Source organism: Callorhinus ursinus, unplaced genomic scaffold (assembly GCF_003265705.2).
Source record: "Callorhinus ursinus isolate GAN/ISIS: 27379988/994484 unplaced genomic scaffold, GSC_fseal_2.0 scaffold26, whole genome shotgun sequence".
NCBI lineage: Eukaryota > Metazoa > Chordata > Mammalia > Carnivora > Otariidae > Callorhinus > Callorhinus ursinus.
The window spans coordinates 407,657-425,092 of record NW_027397088.1 but is presented as its reverse complement, the minus strand read 5'-3'; the positions used below and the strand labels follow the sequence as shown (position 1 = coordinate 425,092).

General features: G+C 48.7%; 2 protein-coding genes across 9 annotated transcripts; both read left to right on the top strand.

Moving 5' to 3' along the window:
- The first annotated feature begins 47 nt into the window (after positions 1-47).
- Positions 48-13,396, top strand: ATAT1 (alpha tubulin acetyltransferase 1). Of its 8 annotated transcripts, none has more exons than XM_025890916.2 (13): positions 48-198; positions 655-715; positions 821-912; positions 1,038-1,098; positions 1,221-1,334; positions 1,533-1,634; positions 7,776-7,821; positions 7,941-8,009; positions 9,540-9,611; positions 9,780-10,023; positions 12,498-12,577; positions 12,670-12,712; positions 13,053-13,396. In XM_025890916.2, the coding sequence occupies exons 1-13, from the start codon at positions 92-94 to the stop codon at positions 13,210-13,212; spliced, it is 1,251 nt and encodes a 416-aa protein (XP_025746701.1). In that variant the 5' UTR covers positions 48-91; the 3' UTR covers positions 13,213-13,396. The 8 variants fall into 8 exon arrangements, with proteins under 8 accessions (XP_025746701.1, XP_073733593.1, XP_073733594.1 ...); XM_025890913.2 differs by lacking the exon at positions 48-198 and adding an exon at positions 267-545; XM_073877489.1 differs by lacking the exons at positions 48-198; positions 7,941-8,009 and adding an exon at positions 270-545.
- Positions 13,397-13,616: 220 nt separating this feature from the next.
- Positions 13,617-17,331, top strand: CUNH6orf136 (chromosome unknown C6orf136 homolog). Its single transcript, XM_025890919.2, has 6 exons — positions 13,617-13,853; positions 15,173-15,565; positions 15,827-15,915; positions 16,100-16,300; positions 16,882-16,951; positions 17,030-17,331. The coding sequence occupies exons 1-6, from the start codon at positions 13,782-13,784 to the stop codon at positions 17,141-17,143; spliced, it is 939 nt and encodes a 312-aa protein (XP_025746704.1). The 5' UTR covers positions 13,617-13,781; the 3' UTR covers positions 17,144-17,331.
- The last annotated feature ends 105 nt before the right edge of the window (positions 17,332-17,436 follow it).

The following is a 17,436-nucleotide window of genomic DNA, read 5'->3' as shown; positions in this document are numbered from 1 at the left end:
AAGTGCTTCCTCTCCGTCCCCCAACCTCCGCCTTTCAGGGAGGGGCGGAAGTGACGTGGCACGGGGCGGGTCCGTCCACGCACAATGGGCCATGGAGTTCTCGTTCGATGTGGATGCGCTGCTCCCGGAGCGGATCACGGTGCTGGATCAGCACCTGCGACCCCCAGCCCGCCGACCCGGAACCACAACGCCGGCCCGGTGACCTCTCAAACCCGCCCCAAGGCCCTTATCTCCTTGTTCTTCTCAAAAACCTGGTCCAGGCACCACGCCCCCTTCTCACCGACTAGTGACCTCTCCTTTTGTTGCTCTGGCTCGCCCTTCTGGTGACCTTTGACCCTAGACCTAGTGGAGTTGATGGGCACTTGCATCTGTGACCTTTCACTCCTTGGCCTGATTTGTTCTAACCAAAGGATGTGGTTGACCCGCCCTTCCTGCTTCCCCACAATAACCTCAGGGAGGGGGGAGTGTAATGTATTGAAAAGAGGTGGGGCAGAAGTTTGGGTTCCAGAATGGTGGGGTGGAAAATCAGATCAGAGGTCTCCAAGGTAAGGTCAGAGAGTCTTAAGTGCCGAACCTGGGTTGAGCTTGTGGCCAAGGTTCCCAGGACCTTCTAATTCAGTGAGTATCTGACTCTTTGTTTCTTTTTTTCTGTAGTGTTGATCTGCAGCAGCAAATTATGACCATTGTAGATGAACTGGGCAAGGCTTCTGCCAAGGTACTGGGGAGTCTTTAGATGGAGGGGCTCTCTGGGGCCAGTAGATAAGGGAGGCATAGGTCCTTTGAAATGGACTTGCAGAAAGTCTGTCTATCTTCCCGGCAGGCCCAGCATCTTCCTGCTCCCATCACCAGTGCATCAAGGATGCAGAGTAACCGCCATGTCATGTATGTGCTCAAAGACACTTCAGCGCGACCGTGAGTTCCAAATGCCCTTCCATCCCATACTTGATTCCTTCCTCCCCTACCCCCTCTTCCTTTTTTGACTCTCCCTTACAAATAGTTGCTACTAGCTTGTTTTATTATTTTTCCCCATCCTACAGGGCTGGAAAAGGAGCCGTTATCGGCTTCCTTAAAGTTGGATACAAGAAACTCTTTGTACTGGTGAGTGTTACTGGAAGCTGAGAGTTCACATGCCTTGGCTTCTGAGAATAAAAGTGCTGGGAGTTGGGAGGCGGCAACGATGTCTGGGTCCTAAAAGGTACTTGTTTTTCTTTACCTCCTAGGATGATCGTGAGGCTCACAACGAGGTAGAACCACTGTGCATTCTAGACTTTTACATCCATGAGTCACTTCAGCGCCATGGCCATGGGCGAGAACTCTTCCACTATATGTTGCAGGTGTCACTTATCTTTTCACCAGTCCATCCAAAATAGAGACCAAAGGCCCCTTTGCGCTGAGCCCTTCCAGAGGCCCTGCCTTCCACCCTCCTGCCTGCCATGTTCCCATATCCTCCTATTCCCTTCCCAGGCTGCTGGGTTCCTGTTGGCATGCTCTCCCCCCACCTTCTCCTACCCTGAGTCTCCTGTTCCCTGCAGAAGGAGCGAGTTGAACCACACCAACTGGCTATTGACCGACCCTCACCGAAGCTGCTTAAGTTCCTGAATAAACATTACAACCTGGAGACCACAGTTCCACAGGTTAGAGGTTTCAGAGGGTAGATCCTTACTGATCCTTACTAATGCTCAGCAAAGAAGTGGCATCTTCCAAGCACTTCTTACTCCCCATTGTATAGGATTCATTTCATACAGTTAAGCTCTTCCTTTTTTTTCCCCTTTTTTTGTGGTAACATCTTTCATTCTGCAGCTATTCATTATCATCTGTTTTAATTTTTTGCTGTTCTGTATACCCAGTAATATGTTTGTGTCCCAAAAATAGCCAGCTCATTTGCACCTCCTTGTTTTTACAGAGGCCTTTACTGTTTATTAAGGCCCAGAAAAGTATATATTTTTTATCCTTCGGGAGCTTTGGCCTTATATGGAGAATGTGGTTAGTGTGTAAGTAAATACGGTATAACGTTACTAATGCTATCCATTCATTTAGCAGCTATTTATTGAGCACTTGACACTGTTCTGGACACTAGGAATACTTGACAAAACAGATAAAAGTTTCTGCCCTTGTGGAGCTTATATCCTAGTTGGTGAGACAAACATAATATATGACTATGTAGTATGGTTGATGATACGTGCTCTAGAAAGATGAGAGCCACTAAGAAGGCTTGCGAGTACTGCCGTGGGGATGGGAGTGCATGGGGTTGTGAGTCAGATAATGGAGAGTGCAGAGAGGGCATCCCAGGCAAAAGGAATGGCTCATGCAAACTCCATGAGATAGGAATGTGCCTGAGCAAGTGAATTGGCGGTGTGGCTACAGCCGCAGGAGTGAAGGGGAGTGTGTAGATTAGATCAGGCAGCAGCGGGGGAGGAATAATATTTCCAACCTTACAGGTTATTGTAAAGGCTTTGGCTTATGCTCTGAGTGGAAAGAGGAGAGTCATAGTGGGTGTTTGAGCAGAGGGATGATATCATCATACTTTTAGCCAGACCACTTTGGCTGTTAAGGATAGAAGCAAGTAGACCAGTTAGGAGGCAACAATTCTGATGAAAAATGGTGGTGGCTCAAACCAAGATGGTAGCAGAAGAGAGGGTAAAGGGTGGTCAGATTTTAAATATTGTGAAGTTAAAGTAAATAAGATTTCCTGGTAGATTATCTGTGGAGAAAGAGAAAGAAGGAGTGAAGGATGATCCCAAACTCAGCCTGAGCCATTGGACAGATGAAGTTTATGTAACTGAGATGGTAGGTGGAGCAGCCTTGGGAAGATATAGTAGGAGTCCACTTTGATTTTGAAGAGGTTTGGAATAGAAAGGTCTCTGCATACATAGGGTATTGAAAGCAGTGAGGCAGATGAGGTCACCAAGGAGTGAGTATAGAGAAAGAAATGGTTCAAGGACTGGAGCCCTTGAGTACTCTTTTTTTTTTTTTTTTTTAGATTTTATTTATTTATTTGACAGAGACACAGCGAGAGAGGGAACACAAGCAGGGGGAATGGGAGAGGGAGAAGCAGGCTTCCCGCTGAGCAGGGAGCCCAGTGTGGGGCTCGATCCCAGGACCCTGGAATCATGACCTGAGCCGAAGGCAGACACTTAACGACTGAGCCACCCAGTACTCTTTTAAGAGGTGTCATGGACCAGGAGAACAGCACTAGTGAATTAGATGAAAATTTTTAGGTAGGGTGCCCTGGAAGGCCAGTGAAGAAGGTGTTTCCAGGAGACAGAAGTGGCTTACTGAGTAAAATGCTGCTGATCAGTGAGTTCAGAAGAGGCCTGAGAGGTGACCGTTGTATTTAGTTACCTGAGATCACTGGTGATCCTAACCAGCCTTTTCTCTGCAGTGGTGGGTGGAAGTCTGAATGGATTGGGCTTTAGGAGATTGGGAAGCTAGGAGTGGAGATAACAAGAATAGGCCAGTCTTTTAAATGCTGATTTAATGGGGGCACCTGGGTGGCTCAGTTAGTGAGGTGTCTGACTCTTGATTTCAGCTCAGGTCATGATCCTCAGGGTCCTGGGATTGAGCCCAGTGTCTGTCGGGCTCCATGCTCAACGGGGAGTCGGCTTGAGGATTTCTCTCCCTCTCCCTCTGCCCCTCCCCCCACTCGCTCTGCAAGCTCATGCTCTCTCAAATAAGTAAATTTTTTTTTTTTAAGATTTTATTTATTATTTGAGAGAGAGCGTGAGCGCACGAGCGGGGTGAGGGGCAGAGGGAGAAGCAGGTTCCCTGCCCAGCAGGGAGCCCAATGTAGGACTTGATCCGAGAACTCCGGGATCATGACCTGAACCGAAGGCAGATGTTTAACTGGCTGAGCCACCCAGGTTCCCCTTTCAAATAAGTAAATCTTAAAAAAAAAAAAAAAAATGCAGCTTTAAGGGGAACAAGGAAATAGACAAGAGCTAGAGGGGAAAATGGATTGAGAGAGGGTTGATTGTTTTCAGTTGGAAGAACCAACAGCATAAGAATGACTCGGTAGAGAGAAAATGTGATGATGTCAGAGAACGTGAGGAGATTTGCTGAAGCAATGTCATGGGCAGGAGGGGTTGGGATTGGGTTGACAAGTTTGCCTTGGATTCAGAGCATGGACACTTAATCCACTGTAATATGATTTGATTGATGTGCTTACAAAGGAGGCATAAAGACGTGGTGAGTGCTACCCTTGGGGTGGGAATTGGGTAAAGGAAGGCTTGACTTAAGCTTAATCTTGAAAGGTGAATGTCATGGGGATAGTGGACAGGTGGGCAGGCTAAAGTGCATTTCATATACAGGAACCAGCATGAGCAAAAGCAGACAGGTATTCAATTATCTTCTGGGGTACTGCAGGCAGTTTGGTGTGGCAGGAGCGCTGGGCCTGTCCTTGTTTCTGGAGGAGGGTGGGTGGCTGGACAGGGTCAAGGCAGGAAACAGGCAGGGTCTATTTATATTTAGAATGTCCTCCCCTAGTACATTGTTCCATTAAGAGGCAGTGGAGAGCAGTGGAAGGAGCAAAGTATTAGGCATAGCCAGGTAACCTATAAGACCAAAACATTATAGAGTATAAGTAATCATGTAAACAATGATTCATGAGCTCTGTGTGCTAGCTACATGGATCATCTCAGTTGATCCTTGTACATCTCTTTGAGGTGGGTACTTTTATTGACTCCATTTGGGGTTTATACAGATTAGTGATTTGACCAAGTTCACATGGCTAGTAAGTGGCAGAGCAAGAATTTGAACCCATTGCCACTCTTTTTTTAAAAAATGTTAAACATTTTATTTATTATTTGTTTATTCCTTTTTTTTTTTTTTAAGATTTTATTTACTTGACAGAGAGACACAGCGAGAGAGGGAACACAAGCAGGGGGAGTGGGAGAGGGAGAAGCAGGCTTCCCGCGGAGCAGGGAGCCCGATGCGGGGCTCGATCCCAGGACCCTGGGATCATGACCTGAGCCGAAGACAGCCGCTTGACAGACTGAGCCACCCAGGCGCCCCTATTTATTTCTTTATTGCTATTTTTTAAATTTAAATTCAATTAACCCATTGCCCACTCTTGATGACTACACTGTATTATTCCTGGCTGAACTGCTACAGCTAGGGTCTGGGGCTTGAGGCCCAGTTCTGTCACTTGTTAGCTACTTGGCTTTGGGCAGGCCATGTCTCCAAGCCTTTACTCTTTTAACGCAGGGACTCCAAGGATTGTTGTGAAGGCCAAATTGAATATGATAATATAATGAAATCACTCTAAGTCAGTTACTAGTTATCAAAGTGGCACCCTGTTCTCCAGCATATCTTCCCTTGACAGTTCCACCCATTTGAACCCTACTTAAAGCTTAGTTTTTCTCAGTATTTGTATACTTAAGCCGTTTGGCCTGGTGTGTATATGTATGTATGTTTAAGCTTCTGTTTTGAAAGTTTTGGATGCCTCTTCTTCCCTGGTGTTTTGTGCGCTCTGTCTCCATTAGCCTGGGTTCTGGGAGAACTAAAAAGTAGCGTACAGACTTTTGGTTTTTGAGATAAAATGCACTCTTTTAACTATCTAAAATACACAGTTCAGTGGTTTTTAGTATATTCACAGTGTTGTCTGATTTTCCGTGCTAATTCCAAAACTTTTCCATCACACAAAGAGAAACCCAGAACTCATTAAGCAGTCACTTCCCATACCCCTTTCCCCAGCCTTTGTCAACCAGTAATCTGCTCTCTCTGGCAATTTGCTTATTCTGCACATTTTATATAAATGGAATCCTACAATTTGTTTGGCTTTCACTTACCATAATGTTTTCAGAGGGTTCATCCATGTTGGAGCATGTATTAGTACCACATCCCTTTTTATGGGTGAATAATATTCTATCATATGGATATACTAGATTTTGTTTATCCATTCATCAGCTGATTCACATTTGGTTGTTTCCATGTTTTGGTGATGAATATTTGTAAGATTTTGTTTGCACGTATCTTTTCAGTTTTCTTGGGTATATACCTAAGAGTGGAATTACTGGGTCATATGGTAATTCTTCAACTTTTTGAGGAACTGACACAATGTTTTTCCACAATGACTACAACATTTTACATCCTCTACCAGCAATGTATAAGTATTCCAATTTCTTAACATCCCTCACCAACATTTGTCATTTTCCTTTTTTTTTTTTTTAAGATTTTATTCATTCACTTGACAGAGAGAGAGAGCACAAGCAGGGGGAGCAGCAGGCAGAGGGAGAGGGAGAAGCAGGCTCCCCGTGGAGCAGGGAGCCTGACATGGGCCAATCCCAGGACCTGGGATCACAATCCGAACCCAAGGCAGAAGCTTAATTGACTGAGCCACCCAGGCGCCCCACCTTTTTTTTTTTTTTTTTAATTAGCTATGGTAGCGGGTATGCACTGGTATCTCTTTGTAGTTTTGATTTGCATCTCCTTGTTGACTAATGATGTTCAGCATTTTTTCAAATGCCATTTGCATATCTTCAGAGAAATGTTTATTCAAGTGCTATGCCCTTTTTTTTTTTTTTTTTTTAAGTAGTCGCTACACCCAGCCTGGAGCCCAACACGGGGCTTCAACTCATGACCCTGAGATCAAGACCTGAGCTGAAATCAAGAGCCAGATACTTAACCAACTGAGCCACCCAGGCACCCTCCTTGTGCTTATTTTTAAAGTGTGTTCTTTGTTCTTGAGTTGTAACTGTTCTTTATGTGTTCTAGATATAGAACAGATGTATGATTTGCAAATACTTTTTCCTATTCTGTGGGTTTTTTCATTTTCTTGATCGTGTCTTTGGAAGTAGAAAAGATTTTGCTTTTGGCAAAGTCCAGTTTCTTTTTTTTTCTTTTGTTGCTTGTGCTTTGGTGTCATATTTAGGAAACGATTGCCTAATCCAAGGCATGAAGATTTTCCCATTTCTTTCTTTTTTTTTAGGGAGAGTGCATGAGCAGGGTGGGGGCGCAGAGGGAGAGAATCTTAAGCAGACTCCTAGTTGAGTGCAGAGCCTGATGCGGAGGTCAATCTCATGACCCTAAGATCATGACCTGAGCCGAAACCAAGAGTCAGCCACTCAACTGACTGAGCCACCCAAGCACCCCCCCCCCATGTTTCCTTCTAAGAGTTTCATAGTTTTAGCTCTTGACAGATCTTTGGGGTGCCTGCCTGGCTCAGTCTGAAGAGCATGTGACTCTTGATCCTCCAAATTGTGAGTTTGAGCCCCACATTGGATGCAGAGATTACTTAAGTAAATAAACTTAAAAAATTTTTTTAAACCCAAAACATTTAGGGTTTTTGACCCAGTTAAAATTTTTTTTGTCTGATGTGAGGTAGAGGTCCACATTCATGATCTTGCATGTGAATATTCAGTTGTCCAAGCACCATTTGTTAAAGAAGCTGTTTTCCCCCCATTGAATCGTATTGGCCCTCCGTTGAAAATTAACCATAGACATTTGGGTTTATTTCTGGACTCTATTCATGCCATTGGTCTGTATGTCTAGCTTCAGGCCTCTTCCATACCATTTTGATTGCGATACCTTGTAAGTTTTGAAATCAGGAAGTGTGAATGCTCCCAAGATTGTTTTGGCTATTTGAGGTCCTTTATAATTCCATATCAACTTTTAGAATCAGCTTATCAGGGTCTGAGTTTTTGACTGAGTTTGTCAACAAGGACAGGAAAGGTGGCTTCTGTTCCTCCCGCTGTGGTTTTTATGGGACCAGGTTCTGTCCCCATGTGGTGGTGAATAGCTGAATGAACAACATATATTTCACTTGTTTCATCTCATAGGTCAACAACTTTGTGATCTTCGAAGGCTTCTTTGCCCATCAGCATCGTAAGTTTTGTCACCTTGTGTGTGTTGGCCAAGTAGTTGGGGTGAGGGGAAGGAAAGAGGTGGATTCTTGATCCCACTGGCCCCCTCACTGAGGGGCACCGCCGCTTCCTTCCTCACAGGGCCCCCTGCTCCCTCCCTGAGGGCATCTCGACACTCTCGGGCTGCCACGGTTGATCCTACACCCGCTGGTAAAGCTGCAGTGAATGGGCGGAACTGTAGGCCATGGTGGCTAGTTCTTCTGGAGGCCACAGGGGGCACAGTGCAATTGTGGTCAATTTGGGAGAATTCTCAAGCAGCCCAAGTCTCCAGCAGTTGTTACCCATCTGCTTTTGCCCTCATGAGCTTAGTACATCTTACGCTTGTCAGAACTTTTAACTAAGTGAGCTCGTTGGGACCTGTTTGGTGATTGATATTGGTGCGGTCTCTTGTCGCTTCAGGCCCATCAAAATAGGCCAGGGTCACCTTCCTTTGCAGACCCCTCAGGTTTCTGTCAGTCAAGGGACAGACAAGTGCGGTCAGCCCTTCCATTTCCAGTCATAGAATAGTGACATGAATGGTCCAAAGTTTAAATATGAGTTTTAGAAAATAACGCTCAGATTTTATATTTCCCACCAAATAATGAAATCAATCTGGAGAAACCAAATCTAGGAGGTACTGAAATGCTGCCCAAGCTCCCCATTCCATCCTCAAACACACATATTCCCTGCCAGTCTGAGCCCCACGCCTCCTTCCTCACTGCCTCCCACAGCTTGCATGGAAGTGCCCTCTTGCTGAGCTAGCTGGCTTTGTGGCTAGCTCTCCCCTCCTCCGTGGCCAGGAACGGGAGTAACCACTACCCAGAGAACAGTCTGTTACCATTTACTAGCTTTGACCAGTGTCAGGCACTGGGAAGCAATTCATATCCATGACTCGCTTTGCTTGCCACGGCCTCACCCATCCAGCTCCTGCGGGCTACAGGCTGTGAGAGAGAGTGAGGGCCACCTAGGGCAGTGAGGGCCCAAGCCCACAGGGGAGGGGACCATGGATAAAGCTTAAGTGGATTTGCTGAGAAATCTCTCCTTTGCCACACACAGTAGAGAACCTCTTGAGAGGGAAAGGGAGGGAGCAAATAGAAGAGCGAGGGCATGGGAAGCAGAGCTTTGGGTAGTATGTTAGCCTCCCATTTACTCTGCTAACTCCAAATGTCTTTGTTTTCTCCTCATACTTTGTTTTTCCTAATAAAGCTTCAATCTTGCTCTAGAAGGAGAGGTTCTGCCCTACCCTAACCTCCCCTGATCTCTCCAAAGCAATTCCTAATTAACCAAGGACTTTGTCCATCTCATCTAGAGGGCCTGGCTGGGACCATTCCACTGCCCCAGAATACCAGGGGGGCCTGACAGCACCCACTGACAGTAAGAGCTTGCCTCCCTTAGCCGCCTTTCTCCTGCATCTCCCAGGCCTGAGTCTCCCCCTAGAACTTTTCCCCCAACTCTGCATTTGGCCTGCTCCTTCTGGCTCCCCTCACAAGTGCTCCAGCATTTCCCCTGAATTCCCTCTTGGTGTGAAGGCATTGCCACAGGGCTTCTTCTGCGATGGAGCTGAACTGAACTCTCTCCTTCCCCAGGAGGAACTGTGGTGTCAGGGAGCAGAGGTTTGGGGTCAAGGGGGTAGTAGCTGGGAGGAGGGGTGCAAAGTATATCTTCTAATGCTTACCTTGTCTGTGTCCTGTCCACTGTCAGCTCCAGCAAGAAAGCTGCCACCCAAGAGAGCAGAGGGAGACATTAAGCCATATTCCTCTAGTGACCGAGAATGTAAGACTGGGGTAGGGTGGCTGGGCTTGGGGGCGTTAACCCAGGACAAGGAGTAGTTCTCTCTAAAGGCGCTGATTTCTCTTTTTTTCTACCCAAATCTTTCCTGTCATCACTCTCTTCTCCTTTTTCTTCTTTCTCCATCTTGCTGTGTATTTTCCCTCTTGCCAGTTCTGAAGGTAGCTGTGGAACCTCCGTGGCCCCTAAACAGGGCCCCTCGCCGTGCTACGCCTCCAGCCCATCCACCCCCCCGCTCCAGCAGCCTGGGAAACTCACCAGAACGGGGTCCCCTCCGCCCCTTTGTGCCAGAGCAGGAGTTGCTGCGTTCCCTGCGCCTCTGCCCCCCACACCCTACCGCCCGCCTTCTGCTTGCTACCGACCCTGGGGGCAGCCCAGCCCAACGTCGGCGCACCAGGTAATAGGAGTTGGAGGGTTAGGGAGCCTCAGAACTGTCAAAGAGGGTGTTAGCAATGGCAAAGGGCAGTTTGAATCTGCCAGAGATGAGCAGCAATAGGACAGGGGGATTGGAGAGTCCTGACACCTTTTGAGAAGAATATATTGGACCAGATTTGTGGGAGCAGTCTAGAAAGCAGTTACGTGAAGGAGTAGAATAGTACTTTATATGGCGTCTAGGGACTCTCGTTTTTAAAGTGAGAGGTGGGAGAAAGATTGGAATAACAGATCCATTGGGTTGGGGCGAACTGAGTCTCTCATATTGGGGAAATCTTGGTTTAATGCCTACTGGGAAGATGCAATGTTTCTGACAGTTTGGGGAGCCACTGGCCTCATGTTAGTGCTTTGTATAGCAGGAACCCATCCCAGCAAATGGAGTGGGTATCTCCTTGATTTCTCTCCCTAGCTTTCTCTTCACCTCTGACTTCTCTTTCTGTTTTTCTCTCTCCCCCATTTTCCCTTTCCCTTTCTCCTGTCCATAACACCCTTCCACAGCTCCCTTCCCCGTTCTGATGAGAGTCGATACTGACAGATAATTACCCCCCCCTTCCTTCCCTGGGAGACCTGGGGTAGGCAGAGCCCCTTCTCCCTGAGAACCCCAGGTCCACTTTTCCATTGTAGTCCCCAGGTTCCAGCGGAACCTGACAGAGCTCGTAGGATTCCCTCTTCCTCTTTCTTGGGCAAAGGTGTTGTCAGGGTCCCAGATGGCCTAATACTTTGTAGCTTTTCTTACTGTAGAAAGCACGCCTTCTTTCCTAAGTGGGCTCTGAACACTCCCACAAGATAGCCTGATTCGCTGCCAGATCCCTTGGTTGGGGGGCTCATACTCATTATCCAGAGAAGCACACTCTTGCTTGCTATTAGAATCTAGAACAGCTTAGGAAGGTCCAAGGGCCTCCTATGCCAGGGAAACCTTTTAAGGAGTCTTGTCCATGGAGTAAATCCCATAGTCCTTCTACAGTGTTACTGGTGGCTCAAATACTATTTTGTGCTGCCTACCACACTTATCTTCTCAGCCTGCTGAAGCCAGCCAACGAGCTTTGCTTCAGAGCAGTTCAATGATAAAGGACAGGGTCCCCAAAGGGATCGACTCAACATTGCCAAACTTTTAATCTCCCCATGTTTTGTGTATGTGTCCAGGAACCCCTAAGCTGATGTCTGCTTTGAGGCTCTCAAGATTCCCCACACTTCTAAAGATACCACCACTTCCCCCAGATCCAGATTCTGTGAGGGAGTTTGTTTCTTGGCAGTAGATCCCACTGAGTATCCTGGGATCACTCTTAGCCATGTTTCAGAAGACAAGCCCTGAGTCTCAAGTATCCGTTAGCTTCTGGGAATCCCCTCTCGCATACACCCTGCCCCAGTAGCTAGGTGATGATATATTCCAGTCTAGTGAGATTGTTTCGAGGTGATAGGGGAACTCTTTCCTCTGGCCTTCCTCCATAGCAAGAACCTTCCCTGCTCCATACCCAGGGTATGGACCATCTTCCCCCCCTACTCTGAATGTGTGGTAGATCAGGTACCCCCACTGTGTTCCCCCATCCCAGTACTTGGGAGCAGGATCTCCCTCTCTCCCAACTCCTTTTCCTTCTCCTTTTCAGTGTTGTCTGAATAAAGTGTGCATTCTTTTGTGTTTTTTAAATGGACATTTTCAATGAAAAAAAAAATCAAAAAACCCCAAACTTTAGGTCTCAGCCTCGTTTGTGTGTCACCTGATTTTTTTCCTTGGGATCCCTAGTCCTCTGATCTTCCTTACCTTTGTGATCTGCTGGATCTTCTGCGGATTCTGTCTCCTGTCAGTCACTGGATCCCTCTGTATAGGCTTCTAGATCTACTCCCCCATTCCCTCCAGAAACTCCAGCTCTTCCCAGTGACTTCTACCCTTTAGCGTAGGCCAGCCGTTGCTGAAATGTCAAGATTTACCCACATCTCTGAGATCCACTCATTGCCTCCTGACTATTCCCTGGATTCCTCTTCCCATTGATTTCTTGCCCGCTCCCCCCACCCTTGGACCTCTCTCAAGACAATTCCTTTTCCTCCTGAATTCAGCCTTGTCACTCCCTATTTCCCTCTGGTCTGATGTATCCTATAATTAAAGTAACCATGTTTTCTAAACCAAACACCAGGGCACCTGCTCCAACAAATTTTTTTGCCTGAGTCTGGTTTTCTGACATAGCTTGGATCACATTTAGCCTTACTTTTAACACATTAGACCTTAACAGCAACAAACCAGAACTGCTCCAGAAAATCTTGGGGTATTAAAATGAGCTCCCTTCCCTTTTCTGAGGCACAGCTTAGTTTAAAACCCCATAGGAATGGTAATTACCCTTCTCTGTTTCCTGTACTATTCCTTTCATTCCTCTCCTCTGATTCCTCCATACCCACTCATCTTTCTTCCTATAGCCTCTTCCCCATCATCTCCCATTTCTTCTACAGGGGGGCTCCCCCGGGGCTGGTAGCCCAAAGCTGCTGCTACAGCCGCCATGGGGGGCTGAATTCCCCCTCCCCCAATACAGGTAAGTATTCATCCCTCCTTACCCTCAAATCGGATAGGCCATATTCTCTACCTACTCCAGCCTTCCCATGCACGTGCCTGGTGTTTCCATAGGCAACCAAGAATCGAAGCAGGGGGAGCAGGAAACAGAGACTAGGTGAGGTCTGAGCCCCTCCTCCACCAGCCTCCCACCACCTCTGACTCCTTTTCCTAACATCACTCTCAGCTCCTTTCTCCTCTGAACTTCAGCTCCTCCCACAAACTGTTCTGCCTAACATCCTAATATCCTGAAACCCTCTTTCCCCATAGGCTCAACTCGTGCTTACCTTTGGTACTGAGGGGTTTCAAATTTGGACGTAGCACTAACGGTTTCAGCCTCATACGCCATCATATGTCCTACTCTACATCAGGGCCAGACAGACCTTGAAGAGCCTCTGCTCTTAATTGCCACTTTAATATCCCTATAACCCACTCTCCATCTCCCTCCCACCTACCAGGTCTGCCGGCGAGGAGCAGGTCTTGTCACAGGCTGGCTCTGGGGAGGAACACATGCACACGGTTCCCCCACAGGCCCAGGCCTGGACAATGGGTGGGGACATATTCAACGCCAGGTTCATTCGAAACTTGCAGGACCGTCGCAGCACCAGGCCTTGGTGACCGCAACCCCCCCCCCCACACATCTTCGAAGTCCTTATTCTCACTACAGGAGGTAGCCAAAGCCCGCCCTCATAATGGATGTATTCATGCATTCATTCATTAATTCAACAGGCTTTAACAATGCCAAGTCACTTGTATTTTATTTTTAACCTGAGTAATAAAAGTATTTATTTTTATCACGAGAGCTACCGGAAGTTGATTGTCATTATTTCGACCCCACCCCTCGCTCTTCGCTGTACCTGGTTCGGGCCCATCTTCTCCCAGGTTTTTGCGCAAGCGCCACGGGTGACGCGGCCCCCGCTCGCCAGGACCTAATTCACTGCGCAAGCGCTCTGAGACGGCCTCGCGAGCCGGCAAGCGCAGGCGCACTCACTGCAGACAAGTGCCTCACCGCCTCCCTGGAACCCGCTGCAGTGCGCAAGCGCGCAACATCTCTGTTTCCCTCCCTTCAGCCCCTTCACCCCCACCCCCCCCTTTCCCCTTCAAGAAGCCGGCTCCGGGGCGCGCTCTCCCCTGTGAGGAGGCCGGAGGCCGGACACTGGAGGCGCTGTCTCCGCTCCCGTTAGATCATGTACCAGCCCAGTCGAGGGGCGGCCCGGCGTCTCGGCCCCTGCCTCCGCACATACCAGGCTCGCCCCCAGGTGAGAGCAGGGGGTAAACGGGAAGGGAGGAGAGGGGGCGGGGAGAGACCCTCCTCAGAGCCGGCGTGCGGGGCGGAGCGCGCGCCCCTAGGCGCAAGCGCAGTGGCGTCCTACCGCCCCTTCTCACCTATGCAGGGCGGTGCGTGGAGGGGCGAGGGGTCGCGGGGACTTCAGGACTGCGCAGCGCGGCGTGGAGTGCACGGGGTGTTCTCCCCGGTCTAGGGCGTGCAGGCGGGGTTGAAGCAGGGACGGCGGGGCGCGGCCGCATTTCGCCGGCGTTTCCGCGGTTACCTGTGCCTGGAGGTGATTTGAAGGACAGGGGGCGGAGAGGTTCGCAGCCTGGCCGCGGAGCCGCCCCGGCATTCCGAGGTCCCGACCAGACAGACCTGCGGGCCGCCCTCTGCAGCCGGCGCATCTTACACCGGCATAGCGGTCTGGGCAGGAAGGCCGGCCTGGTTGGATCCGGTTCGGGTCCCTGAGCCGGGCCGGGCAAAATGGCCACGCCCCCGGCGGAGACGGCTCTTCAGGGACCGAGGTACCCGCAGGGCCAGCCAGCCTTCCCGGAAGTGAGACCCCCCCCCGGCCCCCCAGGAGCTCCCTGAGAGCGGAGGGACTCGGGCTAGGCCTGACTTTGGGTGACCTCCCGCCCGTCGCACTTTCAACGTCGGTAAACCAGAGGAATGAAGCCCAACCTTTCACGGCCTCCTGGGCTTGTTTGTGTCATTAGAGGAGCCCGAAATGATAGTCGCTTACATTTGCATACAACTTACGGATGGCGAAGTTTTATTTACATTTATTATGTCATATGGTTCTCAGAACAATTCAGTGTGGCTTTACCGTGCTCGTGTATAAGAGGGCATTTATAAGAGACAGGCGTAGGGAATGAGAGTGCCTAAGGTGTCACAATGTAATCAGAGCTAGGAGAAATGTCTTCTTACAGTTGGATGTTTTTTTCTATCACACACTTAGTGGTGGAGTTTTGTTGAGGGCTACATCATTTTATCCACAGTACACTAAAATCTGTTGCTCCGTTCCTTTGTTCATTTTTCAAAATATCAGGATTCTTTCTGTAAGAGAGGTGTAACTGCCCGCAAACAGTGTTGGGATCTTAAACAAATGTAAAGGTATTTACTAACGTTTCTGGGGAAGTACTTGTACCTGCTTCCTCCTGTTTTCAGTAGAGATGGAGATGAATTCATCCCAAATTCCTCCTCCCAGGAGGAGCAGGTGGGATAGGAAGCATATTAATGAAGAGTTTAGAGGAGGGGGCATCAGGCAGCTAGATTCTTACATTTTTCCCTTTTATTCTTCCTCCTTAGGACCAGCTTTCTCCACGGGCTCTACCATTCCCACCCCTTTGGCCCCCCTCCACAACAACCACTTCTCCATCTTCTCTTCTCGGGTCTCCCCCCCCCCCCCCCCTCTGGCTGCTGCCTCGAGCTCCCCCACTACCTCTCCCTCAGATCCAGGCCCTCAGCTCACCATGGGTGGTTCTTCCGACAGGAAAGGGGGAGGAGGGGCCAGGACCTGAGCTGCATAGTGGCTGCCTGGATGGGCTTAGGAGCCTATTTGAGGGACCTCCCTGCCCCTGTCCTGGGGCTTTGATACCTTTCCAAGCCCCTGGGACCTGTCGCCCTTCCCCTGCCACTCCCCCAGGAGATCCGAGTATGGAGGAACACCTGGCTGTCATGTATGAGAGACTGAGACGAGAGGTAAGTCAGCTTGAAAGTGGCTTTCATCTGCAGTGAGAAGGGATGTAGGTAATACTTGGAAGTAGAGGGTTAGTCAACTGGATTTTCTTGGAATTAACAAGGCAGGAAAAGATGTTCTTCAGTTTGGATTTAAGGGAAGTTAAACATGCAATGACGTGACTTTTTACTCAGAGGGGAGTAAGGAGGCATCAAAAAGAGAAAACTGACAAGTAGGATCATCTTTTCTTTCCTCCTGGGCTGATGCCTTCTTCTTCCACCTAGCTTCCCAATCTCTTCCTTCACTCCCACGACTATACTCTCTACTCATCGGATGTGGAATTCATCAATGAGATCCTGAACATCCGTACCAAGTGAGAATCCAGGCACGGGTAGGGCCTTGGGGAGGAAAAGCACCACGTGCTTTCTACTTGATCTTTTTCATTTACCAGAGAAGGTCCTGCCACTTCTCGCAACTGTTTCCCGTTCCCCAGACAGAGGCCAGTTTGGTTTTCTGATTATGCCATCGTGAGCGATCTTTCCCGTCCTTCTTCGCAGGGGCCGGACATGGTACATTCTGTCGCTGACCCTGTGCCGCTTCCTGGCCTGGAACTATTTTGCACAGCTTCGGTTGGAGGTTCTACAGCTGACCCGCCACCCAGAGAATTGGACCCTGCAAGCCCGCTGGCGGCTTGTGGGGCTGCCCGTCCACATGCTCTTTCTGCGTTTCTACAAGCGTGACAAGGAAGAGCTTTATCGGTAAGAGAAGGGAGAAAAGATCCGGTTTCCTAATCCTGCCTTCAGGACTCTGGGCTAGTCTTCCAGACAATCCTTGATCTACCCTGACTTGACTGCAGGCTCCTTGAGGGCAGGGATTTTCTCTATTTTAACATAACAGAAATCGGGGACTTTGAGGGTGTTAGGAAACTTCTAGACTCAGTTTCTTTTTGTACATTATGTGGCACATGCTAGTCATTCAAGTGTTTAGTGAACAGATGAAAATTCCTGGCTACTAAGTTGAGCCTCGCAACCTTAGGTAGAGTATTTGGTAAATTTCTCGCATAGAATAGAATCCCAGGAAATTGTTAGGCTCAGCCCAAACCAGTGATTCTCAAACTTTGCTGCATGGTGGAATCATCTAAGGATCTTTAAAAAATATTGGTGCCAGACGTTCTGATTTAAGTGGGACAGGGTACAACCTGGGCATCAGGAGTTTTTGGAGTTCTCCAGGTGATCTGATATGCAGCAAAATTTAGGAACTACTGGCTTAAACAAATGCTTGAATTAAACTTTGGGACCAGTCACCTCCCTCAGTAAGCTTCTCTTTTTCCCTTCACCAGGACCTATGATGCCTATTCCACCTTCTACCTGAATTCCAGCGGCCTCATTTGTCGCCATCGCCTAGACAGAGTGAGTCCTTAGGCTGGGTGGGGATGGGGTGAAGGTGTAGAACATCCCACCAGCTGGCATTAACCTCTGTCCCTGCAGCTGATGCCTTCACACTCGGCCCCAACGCCTGTGAAGAAGCTGCTAGTGGGAGCCTTGGTGGCTCTGGGACTGTCAGAGCCAGAACCCAACTTACACTTGTGTTCCAAGACCTGATCCGGGAACTGGGGTGGAGGCAGCACTGAAGACTTTGCTCTATACGCACAAGAGGAAGAGGTGGAGGTGGAGACCTGGAATCTCAGGAGCCAGCTTCCTCCCCTCTTTATTCTTTTTTTTTGCCATCTCATGCTGTGTAAAGCTGCTGTGTAATTTAACTTGTAAATAATAAAGTCCAAGTGAATATATGAGAATTTCCATGTCACCTTCTCTGCATCTCAAAAGTTCCCACAAGCTTGGGGCACCTGGCTGGCTCAGTCAGTAGAGCAAACGACTCTTGATCTTGGGGTCGT

What these genes read in the sequence shown, in the direction of transcription:
- ATAT1 (XM_025890913.2), top strand. Translation starts at nt 355, where the DNA reads ATGGGCACTTGCATCTGTGACCTTTCACTCCTTGGCCTGATTTGTTCT. An exon ending in TCTTCCACTATATGTTGCAG is followed by an intron (nt 1,335 to 1,532) that starts GTGTCACTTATC and finishes TGTTCCCTGCAG; the next exon opens with AAGGAGCGAGTTGAACCACA. An exon ending in TTCCCCCTCCCCCAATACAG is followed by an intron (nt 12,578 to 12,669) that starts GTAAGTATTCAT and finishes GTGTTTCCATAG; the next exon opens with GCAACCAAGAATCGAAGCAG.
- CUNH6orf136 (XM_025890919.2), top strand. Translation starts at nt 13,782, where the DNA reads ATGTACCAGCCCAGTCGAGGGGCGGCCCGGCGTCTCGGCCCCTGCCTC. An exon ending in CATACCAGGCTCGCCCCCAG is followed by an intron (nt 13,854 to 15,172) that starts GTGAGAGCAGGG and finishes CTTCCTCCTTAG; the next exon opens with GACCAGCTTTCTCCACGGGC. An exon ending in ATGAGAGACTGAGACGAGAG is followed by an intron (nt 15,566 to 15,826) that starts GTAAGTCAGCTT and finishes TCTTCCACCTAG; the next exon opens with CTTCCCAATCTCTTCCTTCA.